General features: G+C 40.9%; 8 protein-coding genes across 8 annotated transcripts in view; 3 read left to right on the top strand and 5 right to left on the bottom strand.

Moving 5' to 3' along the window:
* PAS_chr3_0734 (Hypothetical protein) overlaps positions 1 to 423 on the top strand; it is a gene marked incomplete at both ends in the record, with an annotated part of 1,623 nt that extends 1,200 nt beyond the window's left edge. Inside the window, one exon of the mRNA XM_002492917.1 lies at positions 1 to 423. This exon is cut by the window's left edge and continues 1,200 nt beyond it. Within this exon, the coding sequence (XP_002492962.1) occupies positions 1 to 423 (423 nt within the window).
* A 57-nt stretch (positions 424 to 480) lies between these two features.
* Positions 481 to 2,166, bottom strand: PAS_chr3_0733 (Component of serine palmitoyltransferase; the record flags this gene model as incomplete). Its single annotated transcript, XM_002492916.1, has 1 exon — positions 481 to 2,166. The coding sequence occupies one exon, from the start codon at positions 2,164 to 2,166 to the stop codon at positions 481 to 483; it is 1,686 nt and encodes a 561-aa protein (XP_002492961.1).
* Positions 2,167 to 2,628: 462 nt separating this feature from the next.
* On the top strand, positions 2,629 to 5,427 carry PAS_chr3_0732 (DNA ligase required for nonhomologous end-joining (NHEJ); the record flags this gene model as incomplete). Its single annotated transcript, XM_002492915.1, has 1 exon — positions 2,629 to 5,427. One exon carries the CDS (start codon positions 2,629 to 2,631, stop codon positions 5,425 to 5,427), a length of 2,799 nt encoding a protein of 932 aa, XP_002492960.1.
* An 85-nt stretch (positions 5,428 to 5,512) lies between these two features.
* Positions 5,513 to 7,354, bottom strand: PAS_chr3_0731 (Cytoplasmic ATPase that is a ribosome-associated molecular chaperone; the record flags this gene model as incomplete). Its single annotated transcript, XM_002492914.1, has 1 exon — positions 5,513 to 7,354. The coding sequence occupies one exon, from the start codon at positions 7,352 to 7,354 to the stop codon at positions 5,513 to 5,515; it is 1,842 nt and encodes a 613-aa protein (XP_002492959.1).
* A 214-nt stretch (positions 7,355 to 7,568) lies between these two features.
* Positions 7,569 to 8,417, bottom strand: PAS_chr3_0730 (Hypothetical protein; the record flags this gene model as incomplete). The annotated part of the gene is made up of 1 exon (XM_002492913.1): positions 7,569 to 8,417. The coding sequence occupies one exon, from the start codon at positions 8,415 to 8,417 to the stop codon at positions 7,569 to 7,571; it is 849 nt and encodes a 282-aa protein (XP_002492958.1).
* Positions 8,418 to 8,509: 92 nt separating this feature from the next.
* Positions 8,510 to 9,436, bottom strand: PAS_chr3_0729 (Phosphotyrosine-specific protein phosphatase; the record flags this gene model as incomplete). The annotated part of the gene is made up of 2 exons (XM_002492912.1): positions 8,510 to 9,375; positions 9,427 to 9,436. The coding sequence occupies 2 exons, from the start codon at positions 9,434 to 9,436 to the stop codon at positions 8,510 to 8,512; spliced, it is 876 nt and encodes a 291-aa protein (XP_002492957.1).
* A 462-nt stretch (positions 9,437 to 9,898) lies between these two features.
* Positions 9,899 to 13,360, bottom strand: PAS_chr3_0728 (ATP binding cassette family member; the record flags this gene model as incomplete). Its single annotated transcript, XM_002492911.1, has 1 exon — positions 9,899 to 13,360. One exon carries the CDS (start codon positions 13,358 to 13,360, stop codon positions 9,899 to 9,901), a length of 3,462 nt encoding a protein of 1,153 aa, XP_002492956.1.
* Positions 13,361 to 13,817: 457 nt separating this feature from the next.
* Positions 13,818 to 16,817, top strand: PAS_chr3_0727 (Hypothetical protein; the record flags this gene model as incomplete). The annotated part of the gene is made up of 1 exon (XM_002492910.1): positions 13,818 to 16,817. The coding sequence occupies one exon, from the start codon at positions 13,818 to 13,820 to the stop codon at positions 16,815 to 16,817; it is 3,000 nt and encodes a 999-aa protein (XP_002492955.1).
* Between the last annotated feature and the right edge of the window lie 26 nt (positions 16,818 to 16,843).

The raw sequence follows: 16,843 nt of genomic DNA, 5'->3' as shown, positions 1-16,843 counted from the left end.
CAACAACAGCAGCAGCAACAACAGCAGCAACAACAGCAGCAACAACAGCAGCAACAACAGCAGCAACAACAGCAGCAGCAACAGCAGCCACAACAACAGTTCATTAGCTCTGCCACTTCCACTCCCTCTTCAAACATGAACTCGCAAATGATACCCCCGCACATGGGCACTACAAACAGTAATCATTCCGGTGCAAACACTCCACAAGTAACAACCTCAAGTGGCCCATCAAGGCTGAGCCCTGAGCTGATTTTGAACCAGGTTAGATCCCAACAACAACAGCAGCAGCAGCAGATGCAACAACAGAGACAACAAATACCTCGTCCGGCACAGCCAGCTCCCCAACAGGATTTCGACACTAACAGTTATTTATCCAATGACTTTATCAATATTCCAAATCAGGAACCACTAGATTTATGGTAATAATTACTTAATAATATAGATAATCTTTCAAAACTACATAGTCTTTTTTTATGTTTATTAGTACATGGCTTTCTTGCAATCCTCCGGTGTCTTCTCCAGAACCTCCTCCAATGTCCACCTAGGAGCAATGCCCTTCTTATAGTCTCCCGGGTGCTTCTCACCACCAGCAATCCCTGTGCTGAACTTCAAAAACAAAGTATCTCCTATCTCATCACAACATTTGAGCAAATAATCTATATCCTCCTTCTTCAAAGAAGAGGAAACGCAGAATCGAATACGAGAAGACGTTATATCCGTTGCAGGATATCCCACAACAACGACAGCAACCTTTCTATCGTACATCATTCGGCTAAATGCAGGCATCTTGGGGGGAAGATACAGTAAAAGGGGGATAACAGGAGAATCATCAGCACCATAAACAATAAATCCTAATCGCTTTAGTCCTAATCGCAGATACCTAGAATTGAAGGCAATCCTTTGTAGCCTCTCTTTACCTTCATTACCATTGAGTTGTCCATCTATAATTTTCAAAGAAGTAATGATTTGTGTGAGCACAGCAGGTGACATTGATTCTCCATAAGTATTTGTTGTGAGATCTAACTTCAATCTGTCTATGATGGCTTTGTCGGCAGCGATGTAACCGCCTGTGGCTCCAAATGATTTGGTAAAAGTACCCATCATAATATCAATATTGGAAGAAGAAATGCCAAAATAGTCACAAACACCCTTACCATTGGGTCCCATAGCACCAATAGAATGTGCCTCGTCAACAAATAAATAAAACTTGTAACGCTTACGCAATTCTACCAGTTTTGGCAAATTACAAAGGGTTCCTTCCATGGAATAAAGTCCCTCTACAGCAACAAAAATCTTCTTCCAGGGTCTATGAGTCTTTGGCTGACCTTGGGAAATGACACTTCTCAAAGTTCTTTCCAGCGCTGCCATGTCGTTGTGAGCAAAAGTTTTGACTGAGGCGCCAGACAAACGAACACCTGTCCTGATAGATCCGTGGTTTAAAGAATCTGAGATAACACAACACTTAGAGTCCACCAAAGAGGTGAAGAGATTTGCATTGGTCCCATAACCCATGGAAAATACCAAAGCATTGTCCTTGCCAGTAAATTTGGCAACGACGTCCTCACATTCAAGATGGAGATCAGTAGTTCCCACACTAACTCGAGGACCAGCACTGTTGGTACCATACTTCTCCACCGTCTTGATACTTTCTGAGGTGCACAGACCAGAGGATTGTGCGAACCCTAAATAGTTGTATGAACTCAAATTCAAGCGCTCTGTGACGGTGCCGGAATAATTATAGGTATTGTTGTAATCGTCACTGGTTCTGTCGTAACATTTGATGTACCTACCGGGAACTCCACATATGGGCCTTGCAAAACAGTCATCTAATCTTGTTTTCAAACGACGCGTGTAGAAACTTTCAAAATTGGCATACCATGGAGCAATACCATCTTTCACCATCACATCTCTGAATAGTTCAGGGTGAAACAACTTCCCAAAGAAGTCTCTAATATGGCCTATTATGATCAAAATAAGGTAATTAAGGTATGTTGCAATCAGGATGAAATATGGAGGTTCGTCCTCGATGGGAACTGGAAGCGGCTCGCCAGGGTTATGCTTAGAGACAAAGAGCCATTCTTTACTGGTCAAGGACCCAAATTCTTTCTCGGCCTTCTCTTGTGGTGAATCATTGTCTATGAGAGCATCTGGGATAGTTTTTGACATGATCTTTTTCAGCACGGCTATATAGCAAAAAGCAAAAAAAAAGACCGAATGGAATTATATGGTCTAAAAAAACAAACTGGTGGTAAAATAAAAAAAAACGACTGGTGGGCGGTTTCAAAGGAGACTAATGATCTTCTATGCCCGCGGAAATAAATAGTACTCCAACGACTGAACTCAGCGGTATTAAAGTTTGTGAATAAAATTACAAGGCTTAGAAAGCTTGGTTGGTCTTTCGGTATCTGTAGATGGTAGAGTTTTGAGAACATTTCATTTCCACAGTAACCAACGAACACGACCCGTGACTTCCGGGGGTTGGCAGATGTTAACGCGCGCGTGGTAGAAGTTTATCTTGGGAGGTGCTAGAGGGTGCTCTTGGCCTTGTTCGCTGGGGGGAAGTGTTTGTAGTTAACGTACAACTCCTCATGACTGGGGATCAGAATTTCAACTTGATTTGCCGCTAATATGAGTGAAGAGTTGAAGGAGCCAAAAAACAGAGCCCCTTTACCTAATTTCAGCCATCTAGTTTATGACCTTTTCGAAAAATTGGATACATGTGTCAAATCGCCTCATATTCCTGAATCTCTCAGAAGTCGAAAGACCAAGATAATAGAGCAGTTTGTCCAAAAATGGAGATTTGAGATAGGTGATAACATATATCCTGCCTCAAGACTTATTTTTCCCAATTTAGATAAGCGTCACTATAATATCAAGGATTTTACATTGATCAAGTTCATATTGGACATCTTCCAAGTTCCAAAAGACTCCGAAGATACGAAGATTTTACGTAACTGGAAAGGGAAGTATGAGAATAGAATGCGCTCCAACAAAAATGATCTAGCTCAATTACTCACTGGAGTTATTAAAGCTAGGAGAGGTGCTGTTTTGGATCGGCCAGAAATTTCTATTGACAGACTGAACGAACTTTTGGATACAATGACTCGCCCTGAAACAAAACCGTCTGACCAAAAAAAGATTTTGACGGAGATTTTCAATCATGTAGATAATATTGAACTGAAATGGTTTCTTCGGATCCTACTGAAAAGGAAGTTAATGGGTGGTATGGATTTTACTTTTTTTAGGCAGTGGCATCCAGATGCTGTAGAATTACTTCAACTGGTTAATGACCTGAAAACTGTATTCTGGGAACTGACTGATCGGTTGATTCCATTGCCTGAAGCGGGCAGAGTCATCAGAGTTGGGCGTGCATTCAGGCCTCAACTGGCAATGCGACCCAATAGAACTTACGATCAAATAGCTACTCTATTTGACAATAATTTCTACATTGAAGATAAACTAGATGGCGAACGGATTTTGATACACATCAGCTTGAATGACACAACCCAACAACATGAATTCAAGTACTTTTCAAGGAGTGGAACTGACTATACATATTTATACGGGTCAAACTACGAAGAAGGTGCATTCTCTCCTTTCATCAAAGGTTGCTTCATAGATCTCAAAGATGACACAAAAGAAATCCGATCTATGGTTTTGGATGGGGAGTTTCTCGTTTATGATAACAAAAGAAATGTTATTCTCCCCTTTGGGGCTCTCAAGAGTGCCAGTTTAACGAGATTGATGGAGGAGAAAAACGATTCGGAAGACTCTCAAGAGACGCAAGTGTATTTCGTTGTTTATGATCTTGTATTCTTAAATGGTACATCATTTCAAGACAAAGCTCTCAAGGTAAGGCGGAATTTACTGAATAAAATTCTTGCAAATCCAATCCCTAACAGAATAGAAGTTATCAAATACACGGAGGGTCATGTCGGATCGGATATCGAAGCTGCCATGAGAAGTGCTATACACGACAATCGTGAAGGAATCGTAGTGAAGAATCCAAAATCAAAGTATTATATTGCATCCAGAAATCTCAACTGGGTCAAGATAAAACCTGAGTACTTGGAAGAATTTGGAGAAAATATAGATTTGATTATTCTAGGCAAAAGAAAAGGACTGAAAAACGCCTATATCTGTGGACTCAGAGAGAGTCTTGGTAATGACCGGTACAGATTCTTGTCACTGGCCAGAATTGCCAATGGATTTACAGGGCAAATGTATGAAGAAATTGAACATTCACTGGGGAGTAAATGGGTCAATATAAGGAAGACGCAACCACCTTATCCATACATTGATCTCGGAGAGATATCATCGATGGTGGACTATTGGGTTGATCCCAAAGAATCTGTCGTTTTAGAGATCAAGGCTCGTTCAATTGATATTGGTGATGGCGGGAAACGTTACGCAGCTGGTACCACTCTTTACAATGCGTATTGTGTAAGAATTAGATCTGATAAAGACTTCTTATCATGTTCGACTTTTGCAGATTACAAAGAAATAAAAACTTCAAAGAGTAGACACAAAACAGAGAAAACACACAGTCTAATGAGTAAACGAAAGAGGACAATAGTCACTGAACCAATTCTCGCTAAACAAAGTGTATCTTCGAAGAGCAGCATATTCAAGGATTACATCTTTTATGTTTTAAGTGACATGTTGGGTGAAAAACGATACTCTATTGCTCAGCTGGAGGCTTTGCTGGTCGAGAATGGTGGCAGAATAACTAAGAATGATTGCGTAGCTCTTGCAGATGGCGAGAGGCTTGTTTTACTTAGTGACAAGATTACTTTCAAAGTCACAGAGTACTTTAATAAAGGTCTAAATGTCTTTCGACCAGGCTTCATTCTGAAGTGTCTTCAGCTGAAAACTATAATTCCTCTACAAATTAACGACATATTACTGGCGGATGAGTCTTTGATAGAAAAGGTAAAGAAAAACTCCGACCGATTTGGGGATAGTTATACCTCTCCCATTGACCGTAAGGAGTTGCGAATGCTTATGAAAGGTATACCTAAGATAAAGTTAGAACACCCACTAAAATTTCCACTACTGTACAACTTGTTCAAGGGCCTGAAGTTTTATATCGCAAGACCATGCTATAGATCTCCATTTCTGACAAATGTTATGAGTCCATACTTGTTAGAAGTAATAGTGATTCTAGGAGGATTTCTTACAACTGATATTTTCCAATGTTCATTTATAATCGTGGATACTTCCACCACATTCAACTATTCCTGGTTGACTGAGGAGGCGACCATACAGGATGAAGTTGGGTCTCTAAGAAAAAAGCTGGGTGATGATCTACCAATCGTCAAAGGTGTTCTAGATAAAGTACCCCGGATAGTAGAGAAAGAGTGGGTGTTCAAATGTATCCAGGAAGGGACAATCGTTGCTGCGGATGGCTATAACTATATCGGTTAATAAAAATAATGATTTACATTTAAGAAGTAACAGCACATATATACTGTAAGATTAACTTTGCGTACCCTAAATTTTACTAATAAACTTAACGGGTTGCCATAGCCTTGGTAACCACACGTTTCAATGCCAATTCAGCTTTTCTGAAGTCATCACCGGAAGCATCTTCTAGCTCCAAAGCAGCCAAAGCGTCAGACAAAGCAGACTCGATCTTGTCCTTAGCACTTCTCTTTAGCTTGGAAGACAAAATTGGGTCAGTGATGGTAGACTCAATGGAGGAAACGTAAGCCTCCAACTTCTGTTTGGATTCGTGACGGTTAGCGAAGTCCTCGTCAGCCTTCTTGAACTTGTCAGCATCGTTGATCATCTTTTCGATCTCGGAAGAAGACAATCTACCAATAGAGTTAGAAATAGTGATGTTGGCAGATCTTCCGGTAGACTTCTCGACAGCGGTAACCTTCAAGATACCGTTGGCATCAATCTCAAAGATAGCCTCCAACACTGGCTCACCAGCAGACATAGGAGGAATGTTCTTCAAGTCGAACTCACCCAACAAGGTGTTCTCAGAACAGTTGACACGCTCACCCTGGTAAACTGGGAATTGAACAGTGGTTTGGTGGTCGTCAACAGTGGTGAAAGTTCTTCTCTTGATAGTTGGGACAGTGGTGTTTCTTGGAACAACTGGGGCAAAGACGTTACCTTGCATGGCAACACCCAAAGAAAGAGGGATAACATCCAACAACAACAAGTCCTTGGTCTCTTCAGAGGTAGATTGACCGGTCAAAATAGCACCTTGAACGGCGGCACCGTAAGCGACAGCCTCATCAGGGTTGATGGATTTCTCCAATTGCTTACCATCGAAGAAGTCAGACAACAGCTTTTGGACCTTTGGAATTCTGGTGGAACCACCAACCAAGACGACGTCATCGACCTTGGATTTCTCGATCTTTGAGTCCTTCAAAACTTGTTCAACAGGCTCCAAAGTAGACTTGAACAAATCAGCGTTGATAGCCTCGAATTTAGCTCTGGAGATTTCAGCAGTGAAGTCTTCACCATCGAACAAGGAGTCGACTTCAACCGTGGTCTGAGCAACAGAAGACAAAGTTCTCTTAGCACGCTCACAAGCAGTTCTCAATCTTCTCAAGGCTCTGGCATCGTCGGAGATGTCCTTACCGGTCTTCTTCTGGAATTCCTTCTTGAAGAACTCCAACAAGTTGGTGTCAAAGTCCTGACCACCCAAGTGGGTGTCACCAGCAGTGGCCTTAACAGTGAAGACACCACCAGCAATGTGCAACAGGGAAACATCGAAAGTTCCTCCACCCAAATCGAAAATCAAAACGTGCTTCTCCTCCTCAGACTTACCAGCACCAAGACCGTAAGCAATGGCGGCGGCAGTAGGTTCGTTGATGATACGCAAAACGTTCAGACCAGAAATGGCACCAGCGTCTTTAGTAGCTTGTCTTTGAGCATCGTTGAAGTAAGCTGGGACGGTGACAACAGCCTTCTCGACCTTTTGACCGATCTTAGCCTCAGCGACCTCCTTCATCTTGGTCAAAACCATGGACGAAATTTCCTGAGGAGAGAATTGCTTGGTCTCACCCAAGTACTCAACCTCAATCAATGGGTTACCGTTGTCGTTGACAACCTTGAATGGCCAAGACTTGATGTCCTTTTGGACAGACTCGTCATCAAAGGCTCTACCAATCAAACGCTTAGCGTCAAAAACAGTGTTCTTTGGGTTTAAAGCAGCTTGGTTCTTAGCAGCGTCACCAATCAATCTCTCTTCAGGAGTGAAAGCAACGAAGGAAGGAGTAACACGGTTACCTTGCTCGTTGGCAATGATCTCCACTGCGGAGTCGTAAGTAGCAACACATGAATAGGTGGTACCTAAATCGATACCAATAGCACCTTGGAAAACACCGTCAGCCATTATATATATGCGAAAACTTGAAAGTTTCTTTGAGAAAGAAGAGGAAACAAGAAAAAAAAAGGCTCTCCTAAAAAAATTTTTCACCAACCACTAGAGGTTTTTTTTCTAGGTTAGCGAAACAGTAAATTGTGGGTAAAACTAAAAGGTTACCCGGTTCATCGGCTGTGGCATGGAATTTATAGCCCATTCTAGTTTTGCTCACCAATAAATAGTCTCACCAGTCACTGATTCCCTGAAGTAGTTTGTCCAAGGAAAACTGAATCAGAAAGACAGCTTTCTGAACTTGAGACTTAGTTCCAGTTATAGAAATATGTTGCTTAGGCATTAATTCCTCTTCTAGTGCACTAAAAATCTTGATTTTAGCCTTGGAGTTAGTTCGTATGAGTTCAATTCTGGAACCTTTACAGCCAATTAGATAAGAAGTCTGCCTTTTTGTGAGCCATAAATTGTGCGTTACCAATATATCCACCTGGCTTAATGGTTGTAAAGGGAGTTCCTTCTTGCAGTTGTACAATTCTGAGGATCTTGTTAAGTTTTGGAAAGAGCTTCGAGTCTTAGTATCAGTAGAAGATGCTCGTTTGAATACATGATAGAGAACCTCTTGGCAATCTGCCAGAGTGAGCTTGTCCAGAAGAGTAATTGAGGAAATTACTACATTGTATGGGAGATGAAAGCGTAATTGGCTGTGTCTATCGTGACTACCAGCGGTTAAAACTCCTTCAACTGTCAACCTGCTGTTAAGCCATTCTTTATCCAGAGCCATCAACCAGATGCCATCAATGGTCAATTGTATGATGGAAATGAATGAGTTCGCATCCTCTGTATGGAATTGAGAGAGCTCTGATATTGTTCGCATCTGGATCTGATAAGTGGCCATCAAAGAATCTAACCATCTGTGAACTTCTTGTTCTTTGACAAGGACGGGAACAGTCAGAAAGGCTGGCGGCCTTTCTACGCCATTTTCTACAATCCTCAGGCGTCGCAAAGTTGTGGTATGAAGGATGCCAGTAGCTGAATCGGCCCGTTGCCACAAGTCCTGATAAATGCACTGTGAAAGGTTCATGGCGTTCTGATCCTTGTTCCCCCCACATTGTGATACACATAGAACTAACAACACAAGGAATGTTGTATGTTGTCCGTCAGAACTGACAGGGTCTAGGATGATTCATTCAAGATGTCACTCCAAGCATGCTTAAGAAAGTCGTATTGAGCGTATGTCTGCACCATCATCATTCTTTGTTCCCGAAGTTGCTTCACAATTTCCCACACCGGGTCGTCACATTCAACCAGTGCCTGTTTATGATTCAGCATGAAATCAAACGTGATGAACGTTCCTGTCCGGCCAACACCGGCTGAACAATGTGTAATTAAAGGATCGTTGGGGTCTTTGAGATGTGAGGCAGTTTTTGAGATATGATGCAACTCATCTTCCAAAGAAGGAGTCGAACAGTCGGCCCAGTTACTGGTCCATATATGATAGCATTTCTTGGTGGGAAGAGTTTCGGAAACCATGTCCATCACAGTTATGTTGAAACCATTTTCTGATTTCAACTCTTTCACTTGAAGATTGAATTCTGATTTATAAACCCCATTACTGGTAGGAATCTTCAAGCTTTCATGCATATTTCTAGGCCAATAGACGTGGCATTTTCTGACCCCTTGCTCTACCAAAGGTGTCAAGTTAACGACGACAATATTATTTCCCTTGACTTCATTGTAGCACATTTGCCAGAACTCTGTGATGGTATTTGGAGTGGGGCCTTGAGTAGCAATATAACGACCGCTACTCTGGCCATACGTTACTTCGATATGAGAGGCATTTATGTAATCATCATTCGTTTCTGTATCCATTACGGGAAGCCTGACCCTATTGAAATTGTAGGGTGTGACATTACTGTACCTGTTTCTGTGATGATCTAACCCATCTGAAATACTGAAAGGAGAGTTATGATCAATGAAACCATGTTCTATTCTCTCTCTCTCTTCCTTCAACAACAAAGCAAATTGCCTGCCTATTTTACCTTAAATGTCAGTAAGAACTTGAGATTATGGTCTATGCCACGCCTACGTACCCTTGGCCATTTTATTTGCTGTGTATTCGATGAGTAACTAAGATGAGATTGGATCTCACAGCAAGATAAAAGCAAGAGAGCAAAAAATTGTGGTCCCTAGCAGGATCGAACTGCTGATCCCCGCGTTATTAGCACGATGCCTTGACCAACTGGGCCAAGGGACCATTTTCGATCAAAGAGATACCAAATTCACGAATGACTGCTAAGTAGATTGTTTTTTTTCATTTTTCGATTGAATGTATCTGTGATGGTCGCTAGAAAGCTATGTGGCAATTATTCTAGATCGAATTAAACACTTATAACTCAAAGTCTAGTAAACTTTCATAAGTGTTTTCGCAATGCGTAGGAGAATTTTACAAATTGCAACCCAATCACTTACACTTCACAATTTAACCCTCAAAGACAATTTAATGAAATCTATATATTAATATTATTTTACAACCCGAATCTAACAAAATCAAATGTATGAAATCTATTCCTCTTCATCGTCTGTATTAACAGGCTTGGGAGTACCTTTTGGAGAACTTAGCCATTCAATATGACGAAGTCGTCTTCGCTCTTCCTGAGCTTTCTTTTCATTTCTAGTCATCTTCTTCTTTCTTTGCTTAACCTTGATATTGGCTGGAGAGTCATCATCTTTAGCTTTTTGTGCCGCAGTCTTGGCGGCTGCAACAGTAGAAGAACTAGAATTCTTTCCACCATCTTCAAAACGCCCTTGGTCAATTTCTTGGATTCCTTTGGTTACCATAGTACCATTCTCCACTATCCACTGTTCTGGACATAGAGCTCCGACGAATTCGTTATTATGTGAAATCATGACAACTCCTCCAGTCCAGTCTCTAATGGCAACAGCAAGGCCTCCTAAAGAATCTCTGTCCAAATAGTTGGTAGGTTCGTCCAGAACTAACAAATGTGGGTTGTTCCACATGGCACCAGCAATGACGACCTTAACCAGTTGACCTCCAGATAAGGATCCCATGGGAGTATGATCTGCAATATCCGCGTCAAGGCCAACATCTTCAAAGTGCTTGCTGATAACTGATGGTGTTAACTCACGATAACCTAAACCTTCTCTGGAAGCTTCGTGATCGTCAAATTTTTGTACCAGCTTGTCAAAACCTTCCTCAATTAAACGTTCTCTGGAAACCCAGGAATTGTACTTTGGTAACCAAAACTTCCATTTAATTTCGTATTGGAAAGACTTCTTCAGCTTTTGTCTACCAACAATGGCTTCAATCTGCCTCATTCCTCTTCCATCGTCAATATCAATTTCCTTCTCCATTATTTGTTTCTCGTCATCGGAAATCTTACGTGATTCTTTCAACAGGACTTCTCTATCATCACCAAACTTGTATCTCCATTGCAAGTACTGGTTGGCAGTCTTTTCTTTGTGCTGTTCGACGTGCTGTAATGCGTGCTGCGCAATGTAACCAATACGTAAATTTGGATGTTTCTCAACCTTACCTTCTTTTGGAATCAACTCTCCAGTCAAAAGCTTGATCAAAGTCGACTTACCAGCACCGTTAGGTCCAAGAACAGCAACTCTTGAAGATAATGAAAGAGAGCATGAAACATTGGAGAGGGATGGCTTCTCGGCACCAGGGTAGGTGAACGTCACATTGGTCATCTTAGCAACGGATCTAGTATTGGATTTAACACCAGTTAAAATTCCGGGGGGAGGGAAAGCCATTTTGACGTTAGAATCAGTTAATGTATAGTAAGCTTTACCCTCAGGTTTTGCTTTGACAAAATCTGACAAATTTCCTTTGTAGTAAGCAAGTTTTTTATTCTCGTAATGAATAATGTCTGTGCAAACAGCATCCAAGAAACCGGAATCATGGGACACAATCAGTGAGGTAATATCAGTGTGTTCCAATAGATAATCTTGCAACCATTTAACGTTAGCAACGTCCAAATGATTAGTAGGTTCATCTAATAGCAAAATGTCAGCTTTCATTAACATAGCTCTGGCAAGTTCAAGTTTCATCTTCCAACCTCCAGATAATGATCCCACATGTTGAGAGCGTCTCTCTTCATTAAATCCAACCTCGTTTAAAGCTTTGGAAATATCCTCTCTGGAAACTGAGGCCAATTCTGGATCGGAAGCGATAAAAGCAACGAGATCCATGTCGGCTTCTGAGCCTTGCAACTTATGTTCAACAAAGCATGTTTTCAATACAGATGGGTCTGGAAAACCTTCTAATTGACCATTGGCAATAGATCTCATCAGAGTAGATTTACCAGCACCGTTACGACCACATAGACCGTATCTGTGACCCTTCAGTAACCTCAAGGTCGTCTTGTTAAGCAGCATTCTACTACCATAAGCCAAAGAGAAATCGGTATTGACAATTTCAATACCATCATCGTTTTGGCTGACAACAGCATCAGGGGTAAACAGCTGTCTCAGTTTCAGGACAATAGTTTCAACAATTTGGTCTCTGGTTTCTTTATCTTCCACATATGGGATACATGCCATCAGTAAATATTCTTTCAATGCTTTCCAATCGTTGACGTTAGAGTCTGCTGCCACAACCGTGGTCATGTAGTTGAAGATAATGTCGTCATTGATTAAACTCTTCAACTCGCTAAGATACTCCGCAGTCCTTTCCAATGAAATTCTACCGTGGAACTTTCCATCAGATTGCTCGGCTTCAGCATCTTGCAAAACAGCTAAAGCCTTTGCAGCCAGTTCTCTCACTTCTGGCAACGAAGCGGTAGCAATGACCTTTTTAATGCCTGGTAATAAAGTTGGAATATATGACTCAATTTCACGCTTATTATTGACCAATCTTGTCAAATTTTCTGTAACGATAACGGACTGTCTCAATTGTTCCTGAGAGGATGACGATAGTTTCAAGGACATATCCAAAACGGGAACCAAAAGGGCCAAAGCAGGCTCAGTGACTTCAGCAACAAATGTGACAGATGACAAAGACTTGATACATGCTGGAACCTTTCTTGGGTCGGCCAGAGTGTCAACAATCATGTCGAATCTAGTAACTAGATCCAAGTTGTCTAGAACTTTAACAAACTCATTCAAGGTTTTCAGACCAACTTTAGCAAGTTCGGGTTTGAAGTCTGTAGCGACATCAGTAAGAACTGGCACCACATCGACGAAAGTCATTTCCAGCAAATCATTTGGAGAATCTCTGATCAAATTGTCAAATGTTTTAAGACATGCAACTTTGGAAGTCCACTTGGCAGACGACTTGAGATACCTCAAGAGCTCTGGCAAGACAACAGAGGGCAAGGCCTCGGTAGGGTACATTCCGTAAATGGAGTCAATGGCAGATTGTGCAGCTCTAACAACGCTTCTCTCTTTATCACTAAGGCATTCAAAGGCAAATTGCAAAAGAGGGGCAAAATAAGCCTCAAATGGGACTTGTCCGGCATAATGTCGACTTAATGAAGAAAGCAATAGCATCGAACCTTCTCTGACCAATGGAGGGTTCTTGGGTCTCGACAAACTTTTCAACACATCGGCAATGTTCCAATCGATGATGGCCGAGATGCCCTCGTTTTGTATTAAATCGACAATTCCGTCGATAGCGGAACGGATCTCTGATATCTGTGAGGAGCTTTTGAGAGCTTCCAAATTGTCAGAAATTGGAGTGACTTGGAGTTTACTCAAAGCACTATTCAACGATGACAAAGAGGCTACAGAAGCTGCACGACTTATGGGAGTACTCATACCGCTTGTAGCTTCTGAGCTCAACGCCGGAGTTGTCAAAGCGGACTGAACGTTACTTCCGTTGTTCGTAGGCTTAGGACTTGCCACCCTGTTCAAGGATCCTTTTTGTTTTAGAAATTCTTCATAAGATACAGGCTTCTTCTGGACAGGAAAAGGTGATCTATTTGGACCAGTGAAGTCTTGCTGATATTGACCTGGAATAAATGTACCTGCATTCGGGTTAAACTTTGGAGGAACCATACACTTAAATTTGTTTAGGTTTTGTTTTCCAGTGGTTTATTAGAACTTTAAGGGCAGAAGAAAAAATCTTAAAAAAATAAAATACAGATGAGAAGAAACCAAAAAAAGAAAGAAATATACTGCTTATTTCCTATTTTAGGTATACCTGAAATATTTCAAAGGTTCTACGTGCCCCGGTTGGGAGGTTTGCAAGCGGGCAGGTATATATTGGAGGAGTTACTAGACTCGGAATGGTAAATCCGAAACAGGCCAACTAACAGTTAAACTGTTTCTCTGCTTTGGACAACCCACGGGGGTCATCGCTTCTCACGTCCAAAAAGAAAAATGTTAGTAGATCCAGCACATGACCTTACACGTGACCAGTAATTGTTTATATCACAGAAACCATAAACAATCAAGAAGTAAACAAAGATCAAGCCTCCTACAGTTAGTATCCACGCAACTATCTCCTTGTGTTATGACCCAAGAAATTTCCGATCCAGATCCAAGGGTCAATGAATCGGAAATTATCCACCCCAAGATAAGCCGGCAGGATATTTCGCAGGTTTCTCAGCCTCAACAACAAAGTCCTCTTCAACCCAAAGATCTCAATAAAGTCAAGCCAGGAGAAAGTAGCAAGTGGCTTCCAACACTTCTAAGGGGAGACGAGTTTAAGTGGACGGATAAAGCTATTGAAAATGAGTATAATAGTTTTGCCTCATTAAACGATAAGCATGTTGGCGATCAGGAGGAAACCAGTATGATCTATCACGATTCAGAAGTGAATAGTTCCAACGTCGAAGCTGATTGGAAAAAGTACGCTGATAATCAATTTCAGAAACCGATAAAACATACTACAAGACTAAAATCAATGTTTGATGTGTCCCCAATACCTCATGACCACTCTAAGCTGGGGATCAATAACGAATCATATAACACATCCAGTAGATTTGACAGTCGTTTTGATACCAAGCAACAAAGTATAAAGTCTTTACCCAGATCTCCCCTTAAGGTGTTTGGAAATCGCCATAATACATACACCAGGGTAAAAATGGATGGTCTACTGAATGACCTAGTTTCTGATGGGACTGTTCCGAAGAATGGTCATTTAAGCGATTATACAGATAGTACGAACGGTGATAGCGTAGAGTTTACTCCGTCCCCTACCAAAAGAAAGCACGTGTTTGGAGAAACTAACGACACCGATTTTCAGGCTACTATGGGCTCAGAAAACTTTGAAGAAAATGCAGAGCGAGTTTATGGCGGGTTAGTTGACAAAAATGTACTGAACTTCAAGGACTTTGAAACATCGAATGACTACACTTCTGATTCTTCCGCCTCAATCATTGATCGTGATTTGCCAAGCTCAGTGAGAATACATGACGTGGCAAGAACTGCTGCTCCTGAATCCCAAGATGATCAACTTGGTAGTTCAGGGAGTACAGAGGGTACAGAGCAAGAAGAAAGTGAAGATAATGGCGAAGAAGAGGAAGAAGAAGACGAAGAAGAGGAAGCTGATGCGACGCTAGACAACAATTCTTCTATCGATACTAGTATATCAGCTCCTAGGATAAAGGCTCCAAATTCCATAGCAGAATCAAGGGGAGAATGGAGAAAACAATCTGATACTCTTGTGGACAGAATTGATATAAACGCATTACACAAAAGACCCACAAAGATACCTGGAATGGTAAATATACCACCAGAGGAACTAGAAAAACTTGTTTACAATAAAAAACTTGGTGGATATATCCCAACAACAACCGATATCTCAGGAAATAGTAACGACTCATCTCAAGATCAACAAGAGTTCAAAGCGCTGGACGATATTTCCGACCTCCTAATTGACTCACGTCACAATACTAACCAAGCAGCCACTAACAAGATATCCGTATCATTTGCCCTCCCTCCAGAAGAAGAACAAGAAAGTAAGACAAAGCAGTCGTCCTTGAAAGGAGTATCATCCGCAAATTTGGATCAGGATGATTTGAATGATGTTACAAATATATCAGACGTGAGAGATCTATCATTTTCCCAATCCAAGGAGACTGTTGTTGCTCTTCTCACAGAAATTTATCCAGATGGCGATTGGACCCAGATGATAACTCTAGACATTTCAAACAAAGACCTTCAACGACTTGTACATCTAGATGACTATACTCCGGAATTGCTAGATTTGAATGTTTCATTCAACAAGTTAAACTATCTAGCAGACATTCCCAGGCATATACGAACAATCATTGCAAGTCACAACCTCCTGAATGATATGGCTGTATTTGATCAATGCAGAAATCTTCAATCGCTGGATATTTCACACAACAACATCTCCACCTTGCGGCAGATACGGCTACCCAATATAAAGACACTAATAATCAACAACAACATGATTACTAGCTTGAATGGTTTAGAAGATCTGAACACACTAACCACTCTTGATCTTTCACATAACCTTATCAAGGGAATAGTGGACTTTAGGAACATGGATTTTGTGCTTTTAGAGGACCTGAACTTGTCAGACAACGATATAAAAGCTGTCCAAGGTCTTTCGTCGTTGAAGTGTTTGAGAGTTTTCAGTATCGGTAATAATAATTTAACGAAACTTGAAGTCAATGAAAGGATGTCATGTTTGAAAAAACTAGATCTTAAAAATAATGTTGAACTGCTGTCTGCAAATCTTGAAAAGTTTCCACGATTGAGATCTTTATGCTTGGATGGAAATACCAAGTTGTCAGTTACTTTTTCCAAGAAACTTGAAAAGTTGAGTGCCAAGCTATGCTCCAACGAAATGCTGTTTAATAATGAGGTTGAAATGATATATTTGAGATGGCTGGACTTATCTGGAATCACGAATCTGGATTTTGACAGGCTGAAAGAGCCCTTCATCAATGTAAACTATTTAAACCTCTCTGCAGCATCAATGAAACAAATTCCTCAGAAGTTCATTCAAATGTTCCCCAATGTCAATACTTTGAACTTTAATTTCAACATGATATCAGACATATCATCATTAGGCAAATTGAAGTATCTTCGAAAGTTGTTTTTGATAAATAACAGGATATCATCGCTGAATGATATATACGAGTTGTCATTTAAACTGAGAAACCAAATCAAATATTTGGATCTTCGAATGAATCCAGCTACAAAAGAGTTTTACCCACATGTGTTCCTCTCAGAACAAGAAGACGAGTTACCAATCGAAGAGGAAAATATAGAAGATCTTCTACCGCAAACATTAGACGGCATAGATGCCGTCAACACTCAGTACAAGAGTTTCTTGAGTCTAGGAGGAGACGAAGATTGGAATTATAGAGATTATCAATATACCAAAAAACTCGACAAAAGCTGGGAACAGAAGAAGGCAGAGTATCAAACAGTAATACTAGGTGTCTGCACGAAGCTGAAGTTTTTTGATGGAAAAATTGTAACCAAGGATGACATTAATGAAGCCATGCAAATGTTGAAAAAGTTAGATATATAACAGATTATAGACGAAATGTAATTTTG

Source organism: Komagataella phaffii, chromosome 3 (genome assembly GCF_000027005.1).
Source record: "Komagataella phaffii GS115 chromosome 3, complete sequence".
Lineage (NCBI taxonomy): Eukaryota > Fungi > Ascomycota > Pichiomycetes > Pichiales > Pichiaceae > Komagataella > Komagataella phaffii.
This window is presented reverse-complemented; position numbering and strand designations above follow the sequence as displayed.